Source organism: Narcine bancroftii, chromosome 7 (assembly GCF_036971445.1).
Source record: "Narcine bancroftii isolate sNarBan1 chromosome 7, sNarBan1.hap1, whole genome shotgun sequence".
Classification (NCBI taxonomy): Eukaryota; Metazoa; Chordata; class Chondrichthyes; order Torpediniformes; family Narcinidae; genus Narcine; species Narcine bancroftii.
In genome coordinates this window covers 80,693,143-80,715,023 of record NC_091475.1, presented here as the reverse complement: position 1 = coordinate 80,715,023, position 21,881 = coordinate 80,693,143, and the positions used below count along the sequence as shown (strand labels likewise).

At 41.9% G+C, this 21,881-nt stretch overlaps 2 protein-coding genes across 8 annotated transcripts in view; one reads left to right on the top strand and one right to left on the bottom strand.

Moving 5' to 3' along the window:
• Window positions 1-996, top strand: part of pcca (propionyl-CoA carboxylase subunit alpha) — a 632,301-nt gene extending 631,305 nt beyond the window's left edge. For all 3 annotated transcript variants that reach the window (XM_069890498.1, XM_069890496.1, XM_069890499.1), the window contains one exon: window positions 43-996. In XM_069890498.1, the coding sequence (XP_069746599.1) occupies window positions 43-111 (69 nt within the window). In that variant the 3' untranslated portion in view covers window positions 112-996. The remainder of the gene's footprint in view (window positions 1-42) is intronic.
• Window positions 953-21,609, bottom strand: LOC138739067 (gamma-glutamylaminecyclotransferase-like). 5 transcript variants are annotated; one of them, XM_069890501.1, is made up of 3 exons: window positions 21,512-21,609; window positions 13,536-13,662; window positions 953-1,520 (listed from the first exon to the last, which is right to left on the bottom strand). In XM_069890501.1, exons 2-3 carry the CDS (start codon window positions 13,621-13,623, stop codon window positions 1,042-1,044), a joined length of 567 nt encoding a protein of 188 aa, XP_069746602.1. In that variant the 5' UTR covers window positions 13,624-13,662; window positions 21,512-21,609; the 3' UTR covers window positions 953-1,041. The 5 variants fall into 5 exon arrangements, with proteins under 5 accessions (XP_069746602.1, XP_069746604.1, XP_069746603.1 ...); XM_069890503.1 differs by lacking the exon at window positions 21,512-21,609 and adding an exon at window positions 21,404-21,495; XM_069890502.1 differs by lacking the exon at window positions 21,512-21,609 and adding an exon at window positions 19,603-19,719.
• Window positions 21,610-21,881: the final 272 nt, after the last annotated feature.

The following is a 21,881-nucleotide window of genomic DNA, read 5'->3' as shown; positions in this document are numbered from 1 at the left end:
GATTGAAGTGTCCACTTACCACTCTAAACCTCCTTTGTTTAGGTTAAGGAGATCAACTACAAGCCAGGAAACACAGTTGGAGAAGGGGATGTTCTTATAGAATTTGAATGACATGCATTTTAGAAGATCTACTTTACATCACAACTCCAGCACATATTTTTTATGATGCCTCTGGTATTTATGATCTTTTGTAAATTAGGTGAAAAATGCTCATTTTGTGGAATAATTCTGAAAACATTTCAGTACTTTGGCAGTTATCCTAAATTGTAAACCAGTGTAGTAAATTCCATCTATGGACTTTTGCACATGTCACTTGCTCAGGATGAACACAGATCAATGTAGATGTCCAAGTTGAAAGTTGTGGGGATGGAAAGAGAGGCATCAAATGATTCTGAGGACTCTCAATCAACCTGACTCTGATCTGTTCACTCTTCCACCTTGCCGTGCAGTTAGAGCTTGGCTTTTCTAATTAGTCCCTTTACCTCTGCCCTTGAAATTTCAAAGATTCTGGAATGTTTTCCTCAAAAAGCCCAGAGGAATTTATCTTCAGATAAAATGAACTCTTGTTGAAGAAACAATTCCTTTTTTTATAAATAGTAACCTCCTATGATTTTGCCACAAAGGAATTTAACCACTGCACATCCACCCAGCCAAAATCTCTCCACGGCTCCATTGACAATGGAATGGGTGAAAGTTGTCCACACCCAAACACAGCACTGCTCAGCTCGGCAGTGGGAGTTGAACAGTCTGAGTGACAGGTTGCTTCCAAGAGCAGCGATTCCATGCTCCGAGTCTAATCTGGCTGGTAACTCCAAATTCACGGCAAACTGTCTTAAAAAATACACAGTTAAGTTTCAACACAGCTTATGCAAAAACAGATTATGTACCTCCCTTGAATAATGTTTAACTACAAATTCTATTCTGAGCAATGAATTTACAGAAACACCACAAATTAGGAATGGAATAAGATTTAATAAACTCAAAATGTAATTAAAATATTTGTGTAAATGAATCTAGATTTACAGAATATCCTCCTAGTATTTACCTATTACTTCTTGGGACATAGATTGGGTGCCCAAACTTCCCGAAGGCATCATAGTTGCTGCAGTAAGGAAGATCCAGCCACTTGCTGTCATATGTGTTTGTGCAGTACACAAAGCACAGAAGCATTCCATCAGCATCTGGCTGAACACCCAGCACCTTGTCCGAAGCTTCCCACTCCAACATTCGGATCTTCACCTGTTTGCGTTGGTAAACTTCCGGACAACCTTCAAACTTGTCAAGGAACTGCAGCAGCTGTGAATCGACATTGTAGATCTCTCCACTGACTGGGTGTCCTGATCCCGGTTTTTGGAGCAGAAAGGGAATGTTGTACATCCCTGCAACCACGAGCGGATACTTCTCTGCTGTAATGCCACTGCCACAATACTGCCCTCGCCCCTTGGTTCCATCAATCATGTAGTGGTGGTTGGGCTGGCCTTTCTTGAGAGTGCCATACACAAACACATTGGACATGTTGCCTGTGGATTACAAAATAAAGAGACACAAGCAGGAAAAAAAAATGAAACGTAAAAAACATTGTCATGGTTAAATAGGGAATAATGATCAAAGAGTACACACCTGAATAGAAACCTGCTTGCGCCACCAGCTACACTTGTGTTTGGTAAATGGTAGATATTCTTGCAAAGTGGGAAAATGTAACATGAGAGGTATTGTGGGTCATGGATTACTACACTTGCTCAACATTTTTATGCAATGCATTTTAAACTATTGCATAACACAAGCTGTTCATTGGCTTCCTCCTCTGCTTCCCTTTAGAAAAGATCTGCCTTTCATCTCCACCCCCTCTGTAGGATTAAGTGCAGCATTATTTGTGATGTTGGTGCAACAAAGCTTTAAAAAAAAATTAAATTGTTTTTTATAATGTCACATATGTGTACATAAATATATTTTAAGATAAAACTTCAAACAGTATAAATGGGTGAAACTAAAAATATAACATCAAAAGTATAAAAAAAACCAGCAAACTTACTCAAATAACAAAAAGAAACAACTAACAAAGAGTAGCTTATCCTAAGGGTTACATATATTTTGTAGTTCTTGGTTCCTCCCATAAATTAAAAAAACAAAGGTAAATCGATATCTCTTCTGGAAAAGTAAATGCATCTAAATCACATTAGGAAACATTCACATCATATGAAAACAAGACATAAAAGGTCACCATGTATCTTCACATTTTACCGATGAATCAAACATATTATCTAATTTTTTTTCTAAGCTTAGACAAGACATGAGAAAACTATTGAAACACTGTTGGAGGTCTTGAGTCTTTCCATTTGTTAAGGATGGCTCTTCAAGCCAACAATGTAGAGAAGGCCACAACTCGCAAACCTTTTTAATAAGATTCACAGCTAACTGGATTATAGTTCTTCCCATCTTGTCTCTTCTAAGGACACCATCCTTTCCTTCCAAGTCCTCTGCCTGTGCCAAACCTTTTCCCAGAATGAGGCCTTCCACTCCAGGACATCCAAAATGTTCCCTTTCTTTAATGAATGTGGATTCCCCTTTCTATCAGTGATAAAGCCCACACCCCCATCTCCTCCATTTCTTGTACTTCTGTCCTTTCCCCACCTCATCCCAGCCACATCTTCCTCTTCCTACTGTAATTGCAAAATCTCTTATTATATCTCAAGTTTCCTGTAACCAACCATTTCAACTCCCCCACCCATTCCTACAGTCACATGGTTGTCCTCTGACTCTTCCATTGTCATGGTGAGACCAATAAACAACAGATTATATTTCTCTGGGACACCCTTAAACATAGAGGCATGAACATTGATTTTACTAATTGTCTCTCAACAATGTTTTTATTATTCACCTGTTAAGCAACATGCAAATACCTTGAGGCAAATGTGGTGAAGATGACTCACCCAGAGAAAAGAACAAACATGAACATTTTGCTTCACATGACTTAGACGAAATGCAACACCAAAATGTTTCAAAAATTAGAAACACAAAAACTGCAAACTCTGGAATCTTGAGCAAACCAAGAATTGCTGGAGGTATTCGGCAATCAGACAGCATCCAAGGGTAGGAAGGTAAGTTAACATTTTGATTCTGAACCCTTTATCAAAATTAAGATAGAATAGGTGAAATTACATAGACAAAGTGGGAGGAAGGAGCTGGGGGAGGGACAGAAGGTGTGGGAGGTGGAGAGGTGGACCACTAGGAAGGGAGTGTGGAAAGAAATTTGTAGAGAGAAAAAAAAATCCTCTGCCTGGCAGACCTTGCATTCACTCTCCTTTGGCTCATCCCACTTTCTCCAAGTCAAAAGTGTAGTCGTGGGTACGTACATTGGACCCAGCTAGCTAGTCTTTTTGTTGGCTATGTGGATCAATCCATGTTACAAGCCTACATAGGCAAGGCTCCTCAACTCTGGTGGTGGGGGTGGGGGGGGGGGGGGGGCGCAACACAGTTAACGAAGCAGTTAGCACAACACTGTTATAATGCCAGCAACCAGAGCTCGAATCTGGCACTGTCTGTAAGGAGTTCATATGTCCTCCCCTTGTCTGCATAAGTTTCTTCTGGGTGCTCCAGTTTCTGCAGACCCTTCAAAACATGTAGGTCAATTGGGTGTAATTGGGCAGCACGGGCTCGAGGGCCAAAAGGGCCTGTTACGTGATGAATGTCTAAATTCAAATATACTTTGCTGCCTCCTGCACCCATGATTACCTCATCAATTTCATCCACTTTGCTGCCAGCTTCCATCCTGACCTCAAATTAACTTGGACAATCTCTGGCAACACTCTCCCCTTTCTTGATCTCGCTGTTTCCATTTTGGGAGAGAAACTATCTATAGACATCTTCTATAATCTCATCACCTCACCTTGACTACACCTTTTTCCACCTGGTCTGCTGAAAGGATTCTGTTCTTTTCTCTTCATGCCTTTGTGCATCTGCTCCCAGGATGAGATCTTCCATTCTAAGACATCTGGGACATCTTCAGAAAACATGACGTCCCCTCTACTGACATTAACTCAGCCTTCACCTGCATCTACATTTCCCTCACATCTCCCTTGGCCCCTTCCGCCCCAAGATGCAAAAATCCAGGATTCCATTTGTCCTTACAACATCACAGCACAGTGTAAGCCCTTTGGCCATGATGTTGTGCTGATCTTTATAAACCTACTCAACAATCCCTACCTCACACACACATAACTATTTTTCTTATACCCATCTAACAGTCCCTTTTGCACCAGCCTCCACCATCACCCCTGGCAATGCATTCCAGGCAAGGCATCAACTACTCTCTTTGTGGAAAAGAAACGTACCCTGACACTTCCTTCAACTTTACTCCCTTCACCTAATACAAATGCCCTCTAGTATTTGCCACTGATGCCCTAGGAAAAAAGATGGTGGTTATCCATCCTATGCCTCTCATAATCTTGTAGACTTCTATTAAGTCACTCTCATCCTTCTTCACTCCAAAGAGAAAAACCCTAGCTCTGTGAACCTTGCCTCATAAGACATCCTGGTAAATTTCCCCTCCACCCTCTCCAAAGCTTCCACATCCTTCTTGTAATGAGGTGAACTGAACTGAACACAAGTGTGGTCTAACCAGTTTTATTGAGCTGCAATATTGCAATATGAAGCTCTTAATCTCAATAACCTGACTAATTAAGGCCAGCATTCCATAAGCCTTCTTAACTACCCCACAACTTGTGTGGCAACCTTGAGATCTATAGATTTGGACCCCCCCCCCCCGCCCCGTTCTTCCCCACTGTTAAGAATTCTGCCATGAACCATGTTGTCTACCTTCAAGTTCAAATTTCCACTTAGATTGAACTCTATCTGCCACTTCTCTACCCAACTTTGCATCCTGCCTTTATCCTGTTGTAATCTATGACAACTTTCTATGCTATCCACAACACCTCCTACCCTCAGGTCATTTGCAAACTCACTGACCCATACTTTGACTTCTTCATCCAGGTCATTTATAAAAATCACAAAGAGCAGGGTTCCCAAAATAGATCCCTGCAGTACTTCCGCCACTCACTTATCTCAAGGCAGAATACATTCCATTTGATACTACCCTCTGCTTTCTACAGACAAGCCTATTCTGAATCCACACAGCCAAGTCTCCACAGATCCCATGCTTCTTGACTTTCAGAATGAGTCTACCATGAGGTACCGTGTCAAGTGCCTTACAGAAATTACTATGCACCACACCTACTGCCCTACCTTAATCAATTTCTTTTGTCACTTCCTCAAAAAGCTCAATTAGGCTTGTAAGGCCTGACCTGCTCCTCTCAAAGCCATGCTGACGATTCCCTGAGAAGACCATGCTTCTTTAAATGCTTGTAAATCCTGACCCTAAGAATCCTCTCCAATAGTCTGCTCACCACCAACGTAAGACTCACTAGTCTATAATTCCCAGGATTCTCCCTACTAATATTTTTAAATGAGGGAACTACATTTGCTATTCTCCAACCCTTCAGTACCTCCCCTGTGGCCAGGGAGGACGCAAAGATCATTGCCAATACCCCAGCAATCTCTAACCTCACTGCCTGTAATAACCTAGAGTACATCTCATCCAGTCCCAGGGACACATCAATCCAAATGTTTTGAAGAAGATCCAGCTCTTCCTCTTTCTTAACCTCAACATACCCTGTTCTATTCTGACCTTACATCGATCAAGGTCCCCTCTCCGGTAAACTCTGAAGCAAGGTATTCATTTTGGACCTCCCTTACCTCCTCTGTTTCTTGGCACATGTTCCCTCCTTTCTCCTTAAGTGGCAGCCCTACCTTTGCTTGTCATCATATAACCATATAACAAGTGCAGCATAGAAACAACTTGGCCTGAACACTTTATCTCACCTAACTCCACTGATCTATAACCCTCCATTCCTTTCCTGTCCATATACATATCCAACTTCTTAAATGCTAATACTGAGCCTGCCTCCACCACTTAGTTTGGAAGCTCATTCCACATACCCACCACTCTCTGAGTAAAGAAGTCCCCCCTCATGTTTCCTCTAAACTTTTGTCTCCCAACTCTCAAATCATGACCTCTCATTTGTATCTCCCCCTTTCTTAAAGGAAAAAGCCTCTCCTCTGTTCTTTATGTACAGAACACCTTAGTTTTCTTTCATCCTACTTGCCAAGGCCTTTTCATGCCCCCTTCTAGCTCTTCTGAGTCCTTTCTAAAGTTCCTTCCTGACTACAATATAATTCTCATGAACCCTTCCTGGTATTTGTTTTTCCTAAATTTTGTGTTTTCTTCCTTCTTCCTTCTCTGGTTGTCTCACCTCTTTTGTCAACCATGATTCCCTTATCCTACTATTGTTTCCCTGCTTCAGTGGGACAAACCGATCAAGAACCCCGCAAAATTGGCCCTGAAACATCCTCCACATCTGTGCTTTTCTTTGAGATCATCTGTTCCCAATTTACTTTATGAAGTTCCTGCCTAATACCATAGAAATTAGCCTTTCCCAAATTAAATACTTTACCATTTTGTCTACTCCGATCTTTGTCCATAGCTATGCTAGAGGTCAAGGAGTTGCAGTGATTATCACCAAAAGGCTCCTTCACCAAGAGGTCTGTCAGGTGATCAGGTTCATTACCCAGTACTAGATGCAGTATGGCCTCACCTCTAGTGAGTTCAATCCTTCTTGGACACTCCTGACAAATGTTGCCCCATCTATTCCTCTTGGGATAAGGCGCCAGTCAATTTTAGGGAAGTTGAAGTCTCCCATAACAATAACCCTGTTATTTCTATACCATTCCATAATCTGCCAATTTATGTGCTCAGTGTCCCGAAGGTGATTTGGGGGCAATATAGACCACTCCCAATACAGTAATCGCTCCCTTCCTGTTTCTGACTTCCCTTCACACTGACTCAGTGGACAATCCCTCCACGATGTCCACCCTTTCTGCAGCTGTGATACTATGCTACTTCCCCCTCTTTTACCTCCCTTCCTATCCCTTTTGAAACATCCAAAATCCTGGAATCTGCATCATCCAATCCTTTCCTTGCAACAGGCAAGTTTGTAATGGCCACAACATCGCAATTCCATGTTCTGACCCATGCTCGAAGTTCATCTCCCCTATTCCTAAAACTCGTATTGAAGTAAACACATTTCTATCACCCAATCAGCCTCCACATCCAACATATTATTCTCCATCTAAAATGAGATTCCAGCCCCTGACACATCTTACGCTTCCCTCTCTGCTTTGCATAGGGATTGCTCACTCAGCAACTTCCTTTCTTGAATAGCAAAGGAATCAAGGGTTACAGGCAGAAGGCAGGAGAGTGAGTTGAAAAGGATAGGAAATTAGCCATGATTGAATCACCTAATTCTGGTCCTACATCCTGGTCTCCTATGGTCTTCTCACCAATTGCATCTCCCATTCCACTCCCCAGTATATGGGTTTATCGGAACGCAGCCCCATTGTAAGTAGAGGAGCACCTGCATAAGGGTCTGAATATGTTAAATAAAAATACAACATTTTGGAAATACCTGTGGGGAAAGAAACAATGAATATCTCAGGTTAAAGACCCTACAACACTTGGAATACAAGTTGTCTTGTTTCTCTGTGATTTTGTTACACTAACGCCTCACGAATTACAAAACAGGCCCTTTATGTTACCCAGCTCGATAAGCAGTGTTTATTCTCATGAAGTTTTAAACTTTGTGCACACCTTGAATTACTGCCAAACGAGTTCAATAGATGGGATCTAACCCTCCAAACTCATTTATAGTAAAATCTCTATTAATCCAGTATTCAAGCAACTGGCAAAGAAATTGCAGAAAATAAGTACAAATTTTTTAATTGGCACCCCCTAGAGGTTAGTTTGCCAATGTTGTAACATGCATTCTCAAGCAACTGGAAAATTCACTTATCCAGCATCAACCAATCCCCATAGGTGTCAGACACTGGGACTTTTACTGTATTTGGATTTTAATTGTTCTTGGGGCATTTAAAAATATGTATTTTAAAATTATTCATTTTGTCTTGAACCACAGAAGACTACAAGATAGAAACAGACCCTTCCTAGCCCATGTCAAACTATTCCTTGGACTAGTCTTATTGACCTGCACCCAGCTCATATCCCTAACATCCATGTCCAATCTACTCTTAAATGTTGAAATCAAACCTACATCCACCACCTCACTGATAGGTTGTTCCACCCTCTCACCACTCTTTGAGTGGAAAGGTTTCCCTTCAAGTTCCCTTTAAACATTTCACCTTTCACCCATAACCCATGTTCTCTAGTTCTTGTCTCACCAATCTAAGAGGGAAAAGCCTTTTTGCAAATTTACTCTCTCTACACCCCTCATCATTTTTGAAACCTTGCTCAAATCTCCCTTCATTCTCTGACCCTGCAAGTCAGCTTCTCAAGTCCCAACAACATCCTTGTAAATCTCTTCACTCTTTCATTCTTATTGATATCTTTTCTGTAGTTATGTGACAAAAACTGCATACAATAATCCAAATATTGAAACCAATCTCTTACACAACTTCACCATTACATTCTAACTCGATACTTTGATTTAAGGCTGACAATGTGCTAAAGGCCCTCTTTATGAACCTTACCTACCTGTGACGCCATCAATGACTGATTCTCCACAAATCTCTGGGCTAGAGAATTCCAAAGTTTCATCTGCATTTCAAAAGATTCTGCACATAGAAACTCCTCATCACCTCAGTCCGAGGTGGCTGAACATTTGTTCCAAGATGCTTATCCCTGTTTCCAGATCCATTGTCAAGAGAAAAATCCTCTTCCAGCAACAGCCTATCGAGATGTGCCACACCTGAAGTTTCTGATGACATCTGCTACATTACATAGAACATAAGACTACAGCTCAGGAACAGGCCCTTAAACTTGCATGCCTTTGCCACTCATTATGTCAACATCAAACCAAAACACTGCTGCTTGCATTTGCTAAATACCCCTCTATCCCCATCATATTTACGTATCTATTAGAAACCTCTTAAACACAACTATTGCATCTGCTTCCATCACCACAGCAAGCCTGATCCAGTCACCCACCATAATGTGCAACTGTGCAATATAGAGATAGCTGTATGATAACTCATGATAGCTAGACACAACAGGCTGGCAACTTGCCACTACAGCATAGTGACTCAGCAGCACCTGTCGGTCTGCTGAGAAGCCCTGGCCTACTCTACGTGAATGTTATGAGGTAGTACGTACTCCAAATGTCATGACGCCAGGTGACCTGTTGATTGTCTATATCAAGTCTGACAGCACGTCAATAAATTACTTTTACTTTTCTCTGGCTGAAACCAGAGGTGTGGTCTCGTTATTCATCTTATTTCAACTTGATGGCATTTGTCCACAACTTACATCTGCCACAAGCCCTTAAATGAGTCTCTCATTGAGTTTGTTGTTGAGGGGTCTGATGGTGGAGGGATAGCAGCTGTTCCTGAACCAGTGAGAACAGAGCATGCGCTGGGTGGTGTGGGTCTTTGATTGCTGCTGCCCTCCGACACAAGCATTCCCTGTAGATGTTCTTGATAATGGGGAGGGTTTTGCTCGTGATGTCCTGGGCTGTGTCCACTACCTTTTGAAGGGCTTCACGCTCAGGGGTATTGGTGTCCCGATACCAGATCATGATGTAGTCGGTTAGCACATTTTCCACCACACATCCTTTGACATGATGTTGCACATGATAGCCTGTTGCTGGAAGAGGATTTTTCCTCTTGACAATGAATCTGGAACCAGGGATAAGCATCTTGGAACAAATGTTCAGCCACCTCGGACTGAGGTGATAAGGAGTTTCTATGTGCAGAATCTTTTGAAATGCAGATGAAACTTTGGAATTCTCTAGCCCGGAGATTTGTGGAGAATCAGTCATTGATGACGTCACAGGTAGATAGAGTCATAAAGAGGGCCTTTAGCACATTGCCAGCCTTAAATCAAAGTATCGAGTTAGGATGTACTTGTGAAAATTTGCCAGGACAAACTCCTGAGGAATTAGAGGCACTGACGTGCTTTCTTCATGATGCCATTAGTACATTGGGTCCAGGAAAGATCCTTCAAGATAGTGACTTCCAAGAACTTAAATTTGTGCACCCTCTCCACCTCTGATCTCCCAATGATCACTGGATTGTACACCTCTGGGTTTCCCTTCCTGAAGTCAACAATCGGCTCCTTAGTTTTGATGTCATTGAGTGCGAAGTTGTTATTGGCACATCATTTAGTCAAAGTTTCAATCTCCCTCCTGTATGCCTACTCTATTTTGTGACATTTTTATCCCAGTTTAACTATTCTGTGCTCCCAATAAACACTAACTGATACACCTCCTCCCTCAGGGGAGTGTATAGGGCTACAGAGAAAAGTACAGCTAAACAGTTCAAGCCATCACCTTATATCTTTTGATTAATAACAGAGTGTTGGCAGATTGACGCAGGAGGAAGTCTTGATCATTTTAATAAAATAGTGTAACCTGAAATGACTAATAACTTTGTTGAAAAGATACCTGCAGCCTACTAGTTATTCCTTCCCAGAACTATTTACAACAGTAGAAGATATTTTGAACTGCATGGATTCCAGGCATTGAAGGCCAGTCCTGAAAGTGGAAGTGTAGCAGATCTTCTGTGATTGCACTGAATGGCTTCATTAAGAAAGGCTGTGTGCAAAAGAAAAGCAAATCTAAATCTTGGTGACTATAAGATACAGGAGCAGAAATAGGCCATTTAGCCCATCAAGTCTGCCCACAATTTATTCATGAGCTGATCCATTTTTCCACTGCCCGGCCTTCTCCCCATAACCTTTGATGTCCTGGCTTATCAGGAACCTATCAATCTCTGCCTTCAATACACCAAATTGTTACAGAGTTCTGTGTTGTGTATTGGCCTATATTTTGTGTGGTTTTGTGTTGAAAGTGACAGTTTGCCTTAGAGAGCCAAGGTGAAGGTGGACTGCTGAGAGAGTGGGAGATGGACGGACTGAGCATGTGCAGAAAATGATCTAAAAATTTCTGGACTTGGATGATAAACCACCACTGGGTGGTGCTGTGGAGTGGAAGAAGGCCCAGAGCAGGAGTCATGGTCTGGAGGACAGTTCAGAATATTGGGATTTCAAAAAGGGATGAACATTCCGAAGGCAGCCAGAAGGATCCGGACCAAGCCAGTGGTTCCTCTCTCTACAAGCAACACAAGACAACTTCAAATTTTGTGCTCTCTCTCAAAGATCTTTTGGCTTCAGTTTACCAAACAAACTGAATTTTGTTTATGATCTTTGCTTCAGTTGAGATCGAAGTTTTGTGAGTCTTGTGTGTTTTGTTTTTTTTTGTGTCTAAGTTTCTCTGTGGGCTGGTTGGAAATATAACTTAGACTTTAATTACATATGTTATATTTAGGCTGGGGAATTTATTAGTTTTACACTGTTATAATAGAGATTTGCATAGTGACCAGTGGGCATTGTTATAAAAGGGGGGATTTTGAATTAAAGTTTGAAGGTGAATTTTTGTTAATAAAGTAATTGTTCATCTTTACCCCTGTATGATATGCCCTCTTTGTGGTTGCTGGTTTGATCTTGTAACAAAATGACCTGGCCTCCACAACCATCTGCTGTGGCAACAAATTCCATAGATTTCCCACCCTCTGGCTAAAGAAATTCCTCCGCATCTCTGTTCTAAGTGGACTGTTAGATATCCTCTGGAAGATGAGGTTCTGCTCTGGGCCCATGATTCAGGAAGGATGTCAAGGCCTTGGGGAGGGTTGACTGTATCTGTTCCAGGACTGAGAAACTTCTGGTGTGGTGAGTGTGGAGAAACTGGAGTTGTTGTGCCAGAGTGGAGACGTTTCAGGTGAGATTTATTGGAGGCGTTCGTTCAAATCAGGAAAGATGATGCTGGAGTAAATAAGGAGAAACTCTACAGGAGAGGAGGGTGCATGACCAGATGGCATGGAGTGAAGGAGAGGAGGGGAATGTTTTTATGCAACGATTGGAACATGCTGCAATGAGAGGGCAATGGAAGTGGACTCAATAAGAGTTTTAACAGGTTTAAATGCAGAGTTCTTTCATAAATCTGATGAATCTACACAGGCATGCCTTTTAATTTTTTTAATGTTTCAATAAGATTGACCTCATTCTTCTAAACCCCAAAGACACCGTTACAGACAAAAAGACATTCACTCAAATCTCCTTGCATTGGTTACAGGACATGGCAGCAACTCACCAACACTCCCTTTGGAAGACTATTCGGCCCATCATATAGTTGCCAGCATATGGAAATGCTCACTGCTCAGTCCCAATTCCATAGCCCTGGAAATGTCACTCTTTTAAGGATTTTTATTCAAATCCCCTTTAAAGATTCCTTGTTGCCTCTATTTCCAGACCAGATCATCAAACAAATCTATTGCAAGATCATGGCAGGTGGCACTGTGACTCAACGGCTAGTACCACTGCCTCAGCGCCCCAGAGGCCTGGGCTCAATGTCACCCTCCGATGATGTCTGTGTGAAATTTGCATGTTCTCCCTGTGAGCGTGTGTTCCCGTTTACCCCCACATCCCAGAGACATGGTTAATTGGACTCCGATATCTAGATGGGAGTAGAATATGGGAACAGACAATTAATGCATTATGTGGGGAAAATAAAATAGAATGAATATATGATTGGCAATGACTCAAGTGTACAAAGTAGTAACAGGGTCTTCTACCCATTTTGACCATGCTAGCCAAAGGACCTGTTTCTGTGCTTCTCTCTATCCCCTTGCGCAGATCATCTCAGGTTCAATTAGGTTATATTAGGATTTTGAAACAAGATGTACTCTCTTCTCACTGAATCTGTTCCAACAAATATAATACTGCTGCAAAACTGTCTATAAATGCCCCTTTTCAAAGTCAGCTTCCCTACTAACTGAGAGAAACTTCTAGAACAGGCACAAAAGATAACTCGATCAACTCATTATTATTCATCCACACCAGAACAACAGCAGATAACTTTTAGATCCTTGCGCCCAAATCTTCTCATCCTAAATGTTACCTATAGGACAGACAGTAATGGAACAACAGTGAACAAAGAAAACCTGGAGGCCAGGGAGAGTCTGTGGAGAAAAATGGTCAAAGTCAATGTTTTGGGTTTGGACCCTTTATTGGGTCTCAAGCTGAAATGTTTCTCCCCACAGATGCTGACTGAACCTCTGAGTCTCTCCAGCTTCTTGTTGGTTGCTCAAGATTCCAGCATCTACATTTCTTGTGATTCTCAACATTTAGTTCACATCACAACAAAGGCCCCCTTTCTAAATGAAACACGTTGTGCACAGTACACAAATGCGCTGGAGAAACGGAGTGGGTCATGCAGAATCCACAGAAAGGGTAACCAACATTTTGGGCCTGGGCCCTTCATCGGGTACTTTTACTTCCCATGAAGGTGGCGTGACATGTCGAGTTTCTCCAGCACTTTTGTGTACTGCATTCAATCACAATATCTGCAAATGTTCTTGTTTACTCACAGTTCTCATTTAGAAATCCTGCTGATCACTACACTCTGTAGACTTACCAAATTTCTTCACAGCAGGGCCTAAATTGTGCCAACCATGTGGTGAAGAGCGTTTAATGGCTCCCAAGACACTCCATATTGTAAACATTCACTGAAAATTCAGCAATTCAATTCAAACACAGCAAATCTATTGGAGATTACAAACAAGAGAATCAGCATTGTACATATGACAAGAACACTTCCTTACTTTAAAACATTTTAACTTTATTCCTTAAATCATTTACATTTAGAGGTAGTTAAAATTTCACAGATGAGTCTACTTACAATCTCAGTGACAAGAGAAGCAGAGAGATGAACATACACTTTCATTATACACACTTGCAGTTGTAAAGACTTTTGGTCAGCCAGATTTCAAGAGACTTGTAAAAATTTGCTCATCATATGTAATATGGTGTGGCTGCGCACATCTCTGGGAGCGAACCGGGCCCGCTTGTATTGCTGCGCTGGCGGGACAGCTGCAGAAAGATGGTGCCGTCGGGACTTGCTGATTGCCTCGTGGCTTATGCCACAGCTCGCGCCCCGGGCAATGTGGTGATGTCACTGTTGCATGAGGCAGAACTCCTGTTGGCCTTAAAGGGGCACACGTAAAATTCAAATAAACTGTTCAACTGAAACCTCCACTGTGTCCAGTGGTGTGTGCAGCAGCTGCTACATTGGTGTCCCTGCAGAGCCCAGACGTTATCTGGTCTCCAATCACGGATTTGTGAAACTCCCCCCCCCTTTTTGGACCCATCGACCTCGCACGTGGTTTGGGCACGCGGAGGCGCAGTTTCATCTCAGACAGATCACCTCTGACTCCACAATGTTCTACCATGTGGTGAGTGCCCTTGATGAAGAAACCACAGCCAGAGTGGACAACCTGATCCATGATCCTCCAGAGGAAGGCAAGTATATTGTCCTCAAAGCCCTCCTCCTCAGCACCTGCAGTCTCACCCATTGGCAGCGCGTGGCCAGGTTGATGCACCTCAATGGCTCGGGGACAAAGCCCCGTCCGCGCTTATGGACGAAATGCTTGCACTGGCAGAAGGCCACAAACCCTGCCTGATGTTTGAGCAAGCCTTTCTGGAACAAATGCCGGAAGACATCCAGCTCCTACTAGCGGACGAGGACTTCTCGTACCCCCAGAAAGTTGCAGCCCATACCGATGTGCTGTGCCGAACCAAATGGGAGAATGAGGCTGCCATGAATCAGGTCACCCGCCCTGGACACAGCCGACCAGGCAGAAACCAGAGGAGCATCAAACCATCTGGTGTTTCTACCACCAACAGTGGGGAACCCAAGCCTGCAAGTGTCGCCAGCCCTGCTCATACCAGGGAAACGACCAGGCCAGCCGCCACTGATGGCTGCAATGGCTGGCCACACGAACAGCCTCTTACACGTGGTCAACAAGACCAACGGACGGCGTTTCCTGGTGAACACCAGAGCAGAGTTGAGCGTGCTTCCCCTAACCGCCCTCAAATTCTGCACGAGACTGGATCCTGCTTGCCATTCAAATGGCTCCGAAAGAGGACCTCCTGATTTCATCTGTGGAACTCCTCTATGGTGCACCACTGTCACTACCAGGGGAGTTTTTTGGACTGGACGCAGAATCCAGAGGTGAGATCCCAACCTTTCTCGTGAACCTCTTGCTGGCATCCCCACCACCAACCCCCTACAGCAAGCACCTGGTGAATGACCCCAAGGAGCTGGCCTCAGCGGAGTTTGTTTTTGTCCGGCGTGGCCCACACCCAACTCCCCTGTAGTGCCTGTACAAGGGCCCGTACAAGGTCCTCCATTGATCAGGAAAGACCTTTACCCTGGATATTGGGGGAAGGGAAGAATTATTCACGGTCAATCGAATGAAGCCGGTACACATGGACTTAGACCAATCTAAATGGAGGAGTCAGCCGCCCTAGCGGCAGGACATGTAAGCTGGTTCTGGGGGGGTTGTGTGGAGGCACACATCTCTGGGAGTGAACTGGCTCTGCTTGTATCGCCGCACTGGCGGGGCAGCTGCAGAAAGATGATGCCATCAGGGTTTGCTGATTGCCTCTTGGCTTAGGTCACAGCTTGCGCCCTGGGCAATGTGATAACGTCACTGCTGTGCGGGGCGGAGCTCCCTTTGGCCTTAAAGGGGTGCGCGCAAAATTCAAATAAACAGTTCAACTGCAATTGTGCTGCCTGATAATTTTGAAAATGTGTTAAATGAAGACCTCCCAAGTCATATGACCACGTCAACTTTTGCATCGATAATCTTGATCATTTACCTTTCCATAAAAAAAGACATACCGCTTTATTTAATTCTTTAAAAATTTTCCCCGGTACCAAACATGGAATTGATTGAAACAAATACTGAATATGTGGATAGATATTCATTTTAACACAGTTTACTCGGCTAATTTACATACATCGATTCAAATCAGATTTAATTCTATTTAATAAAGGTAAATAATTTAAACTATACAAATTCTTAAATTCCTTATCAATAAATGCCCCTAAATACGTAATCTTCTCAGACCATTTAAAATTAGTAATTTGCCTACAGTCTGAATAATCTTCTTCAGATATTGGTAATATCTCACTTTTCTCCCAATTTACTTTATATCCTGACATTGACCCATAATATTCCAATAGTTCTTGTAAAAGTCGTAATGAACTCTTCGGTTTAAATATATCAATACGTCATCTGCAAACAAGTTAATTTTATACTCATGTTGTCCAATTGTAATACCTTGAATTGTTGTATTCTGTCAAATCGCTTGAGCTAAAGGTTCTATTACTAATGCAAACAAGGCTGGTGACAATGGACAACCCTGTCTAGTTGATCTACACAAATTGAATGCTTGAGAAATCTGACCATTTGTCACCACCTGTGCGGAAGGATTCTTATAAAACGCCTTAATCCAACCTATAAAAAATGGCCCAAGCTTAAATTTTTCTAACACTTTAAATAAAAATTTCCATTCTACACGATCAAAAGCTTTCTCAGCATCCAGTGATTAACTTGCCATCTGGTCGCATTAATTATTGTAATTAATTTAGTAATATTATCAACTAAATATCTATTTTTAATAAACCCTGTTTGGTCTCCGTGTACTAATTTCTGTAAAAAAAAATTAGCTGATCTGTTAGCCAAAACTTTTGCTACAATCTTATAATCTACTTTAAGTAAAGATATAGGCCTATAAGAACCAACTTTCAATGGATCTCTATCTTTCTTTGGTATAACCATTATCAATGCTCTTGAGAATGATTCAGGAAATAGTCCAGTATCCATGGCCTGCCTCAAAACATCCAAGTATACTGGATAAAATGAATCATAAAATTCCTTATAAAATTCCACTATAAATCCATCTTTGCCAGATGATTTACCCGTTGGCATTGCTTGCAATGCCTATTTCAATTCAAACTCTGTGAATGAATTATCTAACAATCTTACATCTTGCTCTTCCAACACAGCCAAATTCAAACTAGACAAAAAGTATCAATCTGTTCAACATCCACCTTATCCTCAAATGTATACAATTCCTGGTAAAAAGTACAAAACTCCTCATTTATTTCCTGTGGTTTATAAGTAATACCCGAATTTCCCCATACTGCATTAATTATTCTGGAAGTTTATTCCGTTTTCAACTGTTAAGCTAGTATTTTATGTGCTCTTTCCCCTAATTCATAATACTGCTGCTTTGATCTCAAAATCAATTTTTCATAATTATAAGATTATTTCGTATTATAACAAAGTTTTAAATAGCCTAACTGTATCTTATTATCTTCCGTTGCACTCTGTTGAAATTTTTTCTCTAACTCTTCGATCTCTTTCTCCAACTCAAGAAGTTCCTCATTTTATTGCTTTTTCACTTTAGCCGTATAACTAATAATCTGACCTCTCAAATACGCTTTCAAAGCTTCCCACAATGTAAATTTACTCTGCACTAATCTCTCATTTATCTCCAAGAAAAGTTTTATCTGGTCTTTTAAAAACATAACAAATTCAGGTCGTCTCAATAACATTTCATTAAACCTCCAACAGTAATTCCTCTTGGCCTTTACAGCAATCTCACAGGATATCAACAATAATGAATGGTCCAACAATATTCTACTTTTATATTCTGCCAGATCTACTCTTCCCTATAGATGAGCCGACACTAAAAACAAATCTATTCTAGAAAATGAACCATGTTGGGCAGAATAATATGAATAATCTTTCTCAGTCGGATGAATACGTCACCAAATGTCCACCAAATTCAAATCTCCCATTACTTCTCTCAATCTTTTAGCCATTTGTATTTTCTTGACAATTTTTGGAGATTTATCCAATAATGGATCCAGGCAGCAGTTAAAATCCCCACCTCCCATTATATTCTCATTTAACTGACTCAAATTCAAAAATTGTACATCATCCTCATTTAGATCGAGCGTATAAATTCAATAATGTCCATGTTTCAGAAAACAATTTACAATCCACCTTCAAAACTCTTCCAGCACTTTCAAAAACAGATTCCAACATAAAAGATACTCTCTTATGTATCAAAATCGCCACTCCTCTCGCTTTTGAATTAAAAGATGATGCCAATACATGTCCAACCCAATCCCTCTTCAATTTCAAATGTTTTTTTCGGTCAAATGTGTCTCTTGAAAGAAAGCAATATCCACTTTTATCTTCTTGATATAATCCAAAACTCACTTCCTCTTTATTGGATGATTCATCCCTTTAACATTAAAAGTCAAGAAATTCAATTGACTCATTTTATCTTAAAAAAAACCCTTTTAACAACCAACCCACTAACAAACTTAGGCTCCAGTTTAAATCTCTCTTAAAAAAAACCCTTCCCTCTAAGAGAGAAAAAAAGAAAAGAAAAAACCCATCAAAATGGTACCCCCCTCTATAAACCGGGCATGGTTAAAAACCACTAGTGGCGGATGACTTTGGAAGTTACAGTGCCATTCCCCCTCCCCCCCCAGCTGAATTTCAAACATCTCAAAATTTCGCTTAAATATCAATCTAATTCAATCCACCACCCCCACAACTGCACCAACTGCTCCCTGAACATTAACAACAACAGCAGTAGACAGATCATCCTCAACTTTCCGATTCAATTGCTGATTTTGACCATTTTTCTTACTACTCCCATTTGCAGCACCATTACACTTCAGAGATCCATTAGGCTTGGATTTCTGTAAGTCAGAACTCTGAGATTTATTAGGCAAAGAATTGGCAAACGACGAAGCATCAGTTTCATCATCAAAGAATTCAACTTGTGAATCCCCAGAAAAAACCTTCAACACAGCAGGTTATCTAAAAACAAACCGATAACCCTTTTCCACAGCACTGCTTTCGCCGGATTAAATTCTTTCTGATGGTGCATCACATCTTGACTTAAATGTGGATTTTAAAAAAACTGTGTCCCTGAACCAACATAGGACCTTGATTCTGCCAGGCTTTCTGAATTGCCAGTCGCAAAATTAATTCACGGTCTTGATATCTTAAAGAACAAACAAGAAGCACCCGTGGAAGTTGATCAGGCAAGGGTTTTCTTTGAAACGCTCTATCCAATTGCAATCCCTCAGGAAAAGCATCTTCTCCCAACATTTCAGGTATCCACCTCCGAAAAAACTTCACCAGATCTGAACCCTCAATATCCTCCGGAAAACCTACTATTTTAACATTATTACGTCTACTCTGATTTTCCAATGAATCAATCTTCTGCATAAACTTGCGCTTCTGCACCTTCCAATTTGTTCAGCGATGTTTCAAATAGTCTATCCGCTCTGTATATCGATCAACAGTATCAGTACAGTCACGAAACGCTCGTTTGATATCCTTAAATTCTGCCTGAATCACATCCACTTAAACATTTAACCACATCTTGCTTAATCGATGCCACTTCACCTCTTCATTCTGCAAATTGGAACTTATTTTCTTGAAAACTTTGAGAAACTTGAAGAGCCATATTATCCATTCTTCACATAAAATCTTCTGAAACAGAAATTGCAGTGTCTTCTTCCACCTGCACTGTTTTAAAAGTCTGTAACGTTGGAGACTTACTTCTAGAGATTTTAGAAAGTTTCTGAAGCATTTGAGGCCTACCTTTAATGAATCTAGCAGCCTAGATGGCGCCGTCAGGGCTTGCTGATTGCCTCGTAGCTTAGGCCACAGCTCGCGTCCTGGGCAACGTGGTGACGTCACTACTGTGTGGGGCGGACCTCCCGTTGGCCTTAAAGGGGTGCGTGCAAAATTCAAATAAACAGTTCAACTGAAACCTCCACCATGTCCAGTGGTGGGTTTCTGTGTGTGTAGCAGCCGTTACAGTGGATACTATAAATAATTACACAGCCTATGTCCCATGCATCTTTGTCCAGCTAGCAAAAAGCACAGAAGGATTTACTTTAAATTACACTGGTCAATGAAGATTTTTCTTCCTTAACACTTTTGGGCAATATTTTATGGATTTTGGGCTACTCATCATGAGAATCACCTCAAAATTTTCCTCTAATGCATTTTTTTTTAGATATAACCAATTTTTGTGATTTCCTGTCATATTGTAAGTCGACTTCAAGCGTACAAAATCATAAAGAGTAATATGTCATTGAAAATTCATTTTCTGCATTCGCACTTCGACTTCTGCCCTGCCAATCTTGGTGCAGTGATTAACATCGTGAAAGGTTTCACCAGGACATTGTGACCATGGAAAAGTGGTATCAGAGCAACTGGAATCCATCAATGCTGGCCAACTTATTGTTGGACACAGATACCAGAGTATCAAACGAAAATCAGTGGCAACTTTTTTTTTAGGTCAGTTGAACTAACACATCATTATGCAATTAAACATTTTAAATTCAATAAAAGTACATTTAATGTTTTTTCAACTTCCTACGTGATACAGCAAATCCAAAATTATCTTGAAGTTGTCTATCATAATCTCCAATTCTTTTTCCCCAGGAACAAACATTTTGAAAAAAAATTTGTTGTCCAGTGTTATCTAATTTCAGCTTAACTCCAGAGTTTTTCAACACATAATCCAGGCTGAAAAACCCAGGGCAGTGCCGATGGCGTGCCACACTGCCTGCAGTGCCATCTTTCAGACTAAGGGCTCGTTTGGTGACTCTGATGCATGGGAAAAAGAAATCAAGGCATCCTTTGCACAGCTCAGGTTTCCTTATTGCACAAGAGACAGTTCAACCCATCAACTCACAATCACGTTCTCTACTAATTTTGGACGCAATCTTCTCTACAACATCCCATTCAGATCCTATCACCCAGCTCTACAATGGGAAATTAACCTAACAAATGGTACAACTTTAGGAGGGAAGCAGAATACTTGGGAAGGAGAGCGTGCAGACTCCACACTGACCAAAAGTCAGTGTCATGTAGCCTTGACAGAAACCACCTCTTTGGCCCACGGAGTATGAGGCTGCAGGTACAGTCAATGGGGGCAGAAAGACCTGTTTCAATCCCCTCTTACTCTCTGTTAGTACAAGTCCACACCAGACCAAGTCTTCGCACATTGTCATCAACCCCCTCAACCACACGCCAGGGGCATTCTCTAGCAGCCAATTAACCTATTCGTCTTCGGGAAGTGGGAGGCAACCGGAGCACCTGGTGAGTGAGAAGGTCCAAACTCCACACTGGAGGTCAGGGTGGAGCCTGGGTCACGGGGTGCGAGAGCACCCAAATATTCACAGTTATTTTATTCGCCCCATTCCATAACCAGTCCCAGAGTGTGGAATACATCGGGCAAGCACACCCTAGCATCAACCAGTGCACCCGAGGGGGAAACCAGGTGCATTTATTACAACTTGAGAGTTCATTGCCATCGTACTTCCGCGGATCGAAAGACTACGAGGGCGTCATTCTAAACTGTTTAGAATCATGCAAGACAGCAGCAAACCATTCAGCCCGTTGATCCGTGTTCCCCCTCTTCAAAAGATCGCTGCAGTCGTACCGCTGCAGTAACCCGAGCAAGTCACGCGTCTTTCCGCCCTTCCCGGGGACTGACCTGCACAACTCCGCGACCGAATCACCAGGCTCCACCCCAGTCCCTTGGACCCATGTACCAGCTGGTGGGAGGAGATTGATAGCGGCCAATAAAACAACGCAACGTCACGAAAAACGGGCACAGTGAGACGACTTCCTTGTTGACCTCGAAATCCCAGACTTGGAAGGTGGGCACGTCAGCAGCGGGACTGTGTGGGAACGTTCAACAATTCAGGACCATGTCTTGAGACACTGAGCATTACAGCAACCTGCTCTGCCTCAAAACTGAACCCAGAGAACAGAACCGTCTGGTGACAAAATGCACACTGCCTCGGGGGCTTTGCTCAGACAGTGAAATGACCTGATGGCCTTGGTTTGTTCGACCTTCAAAG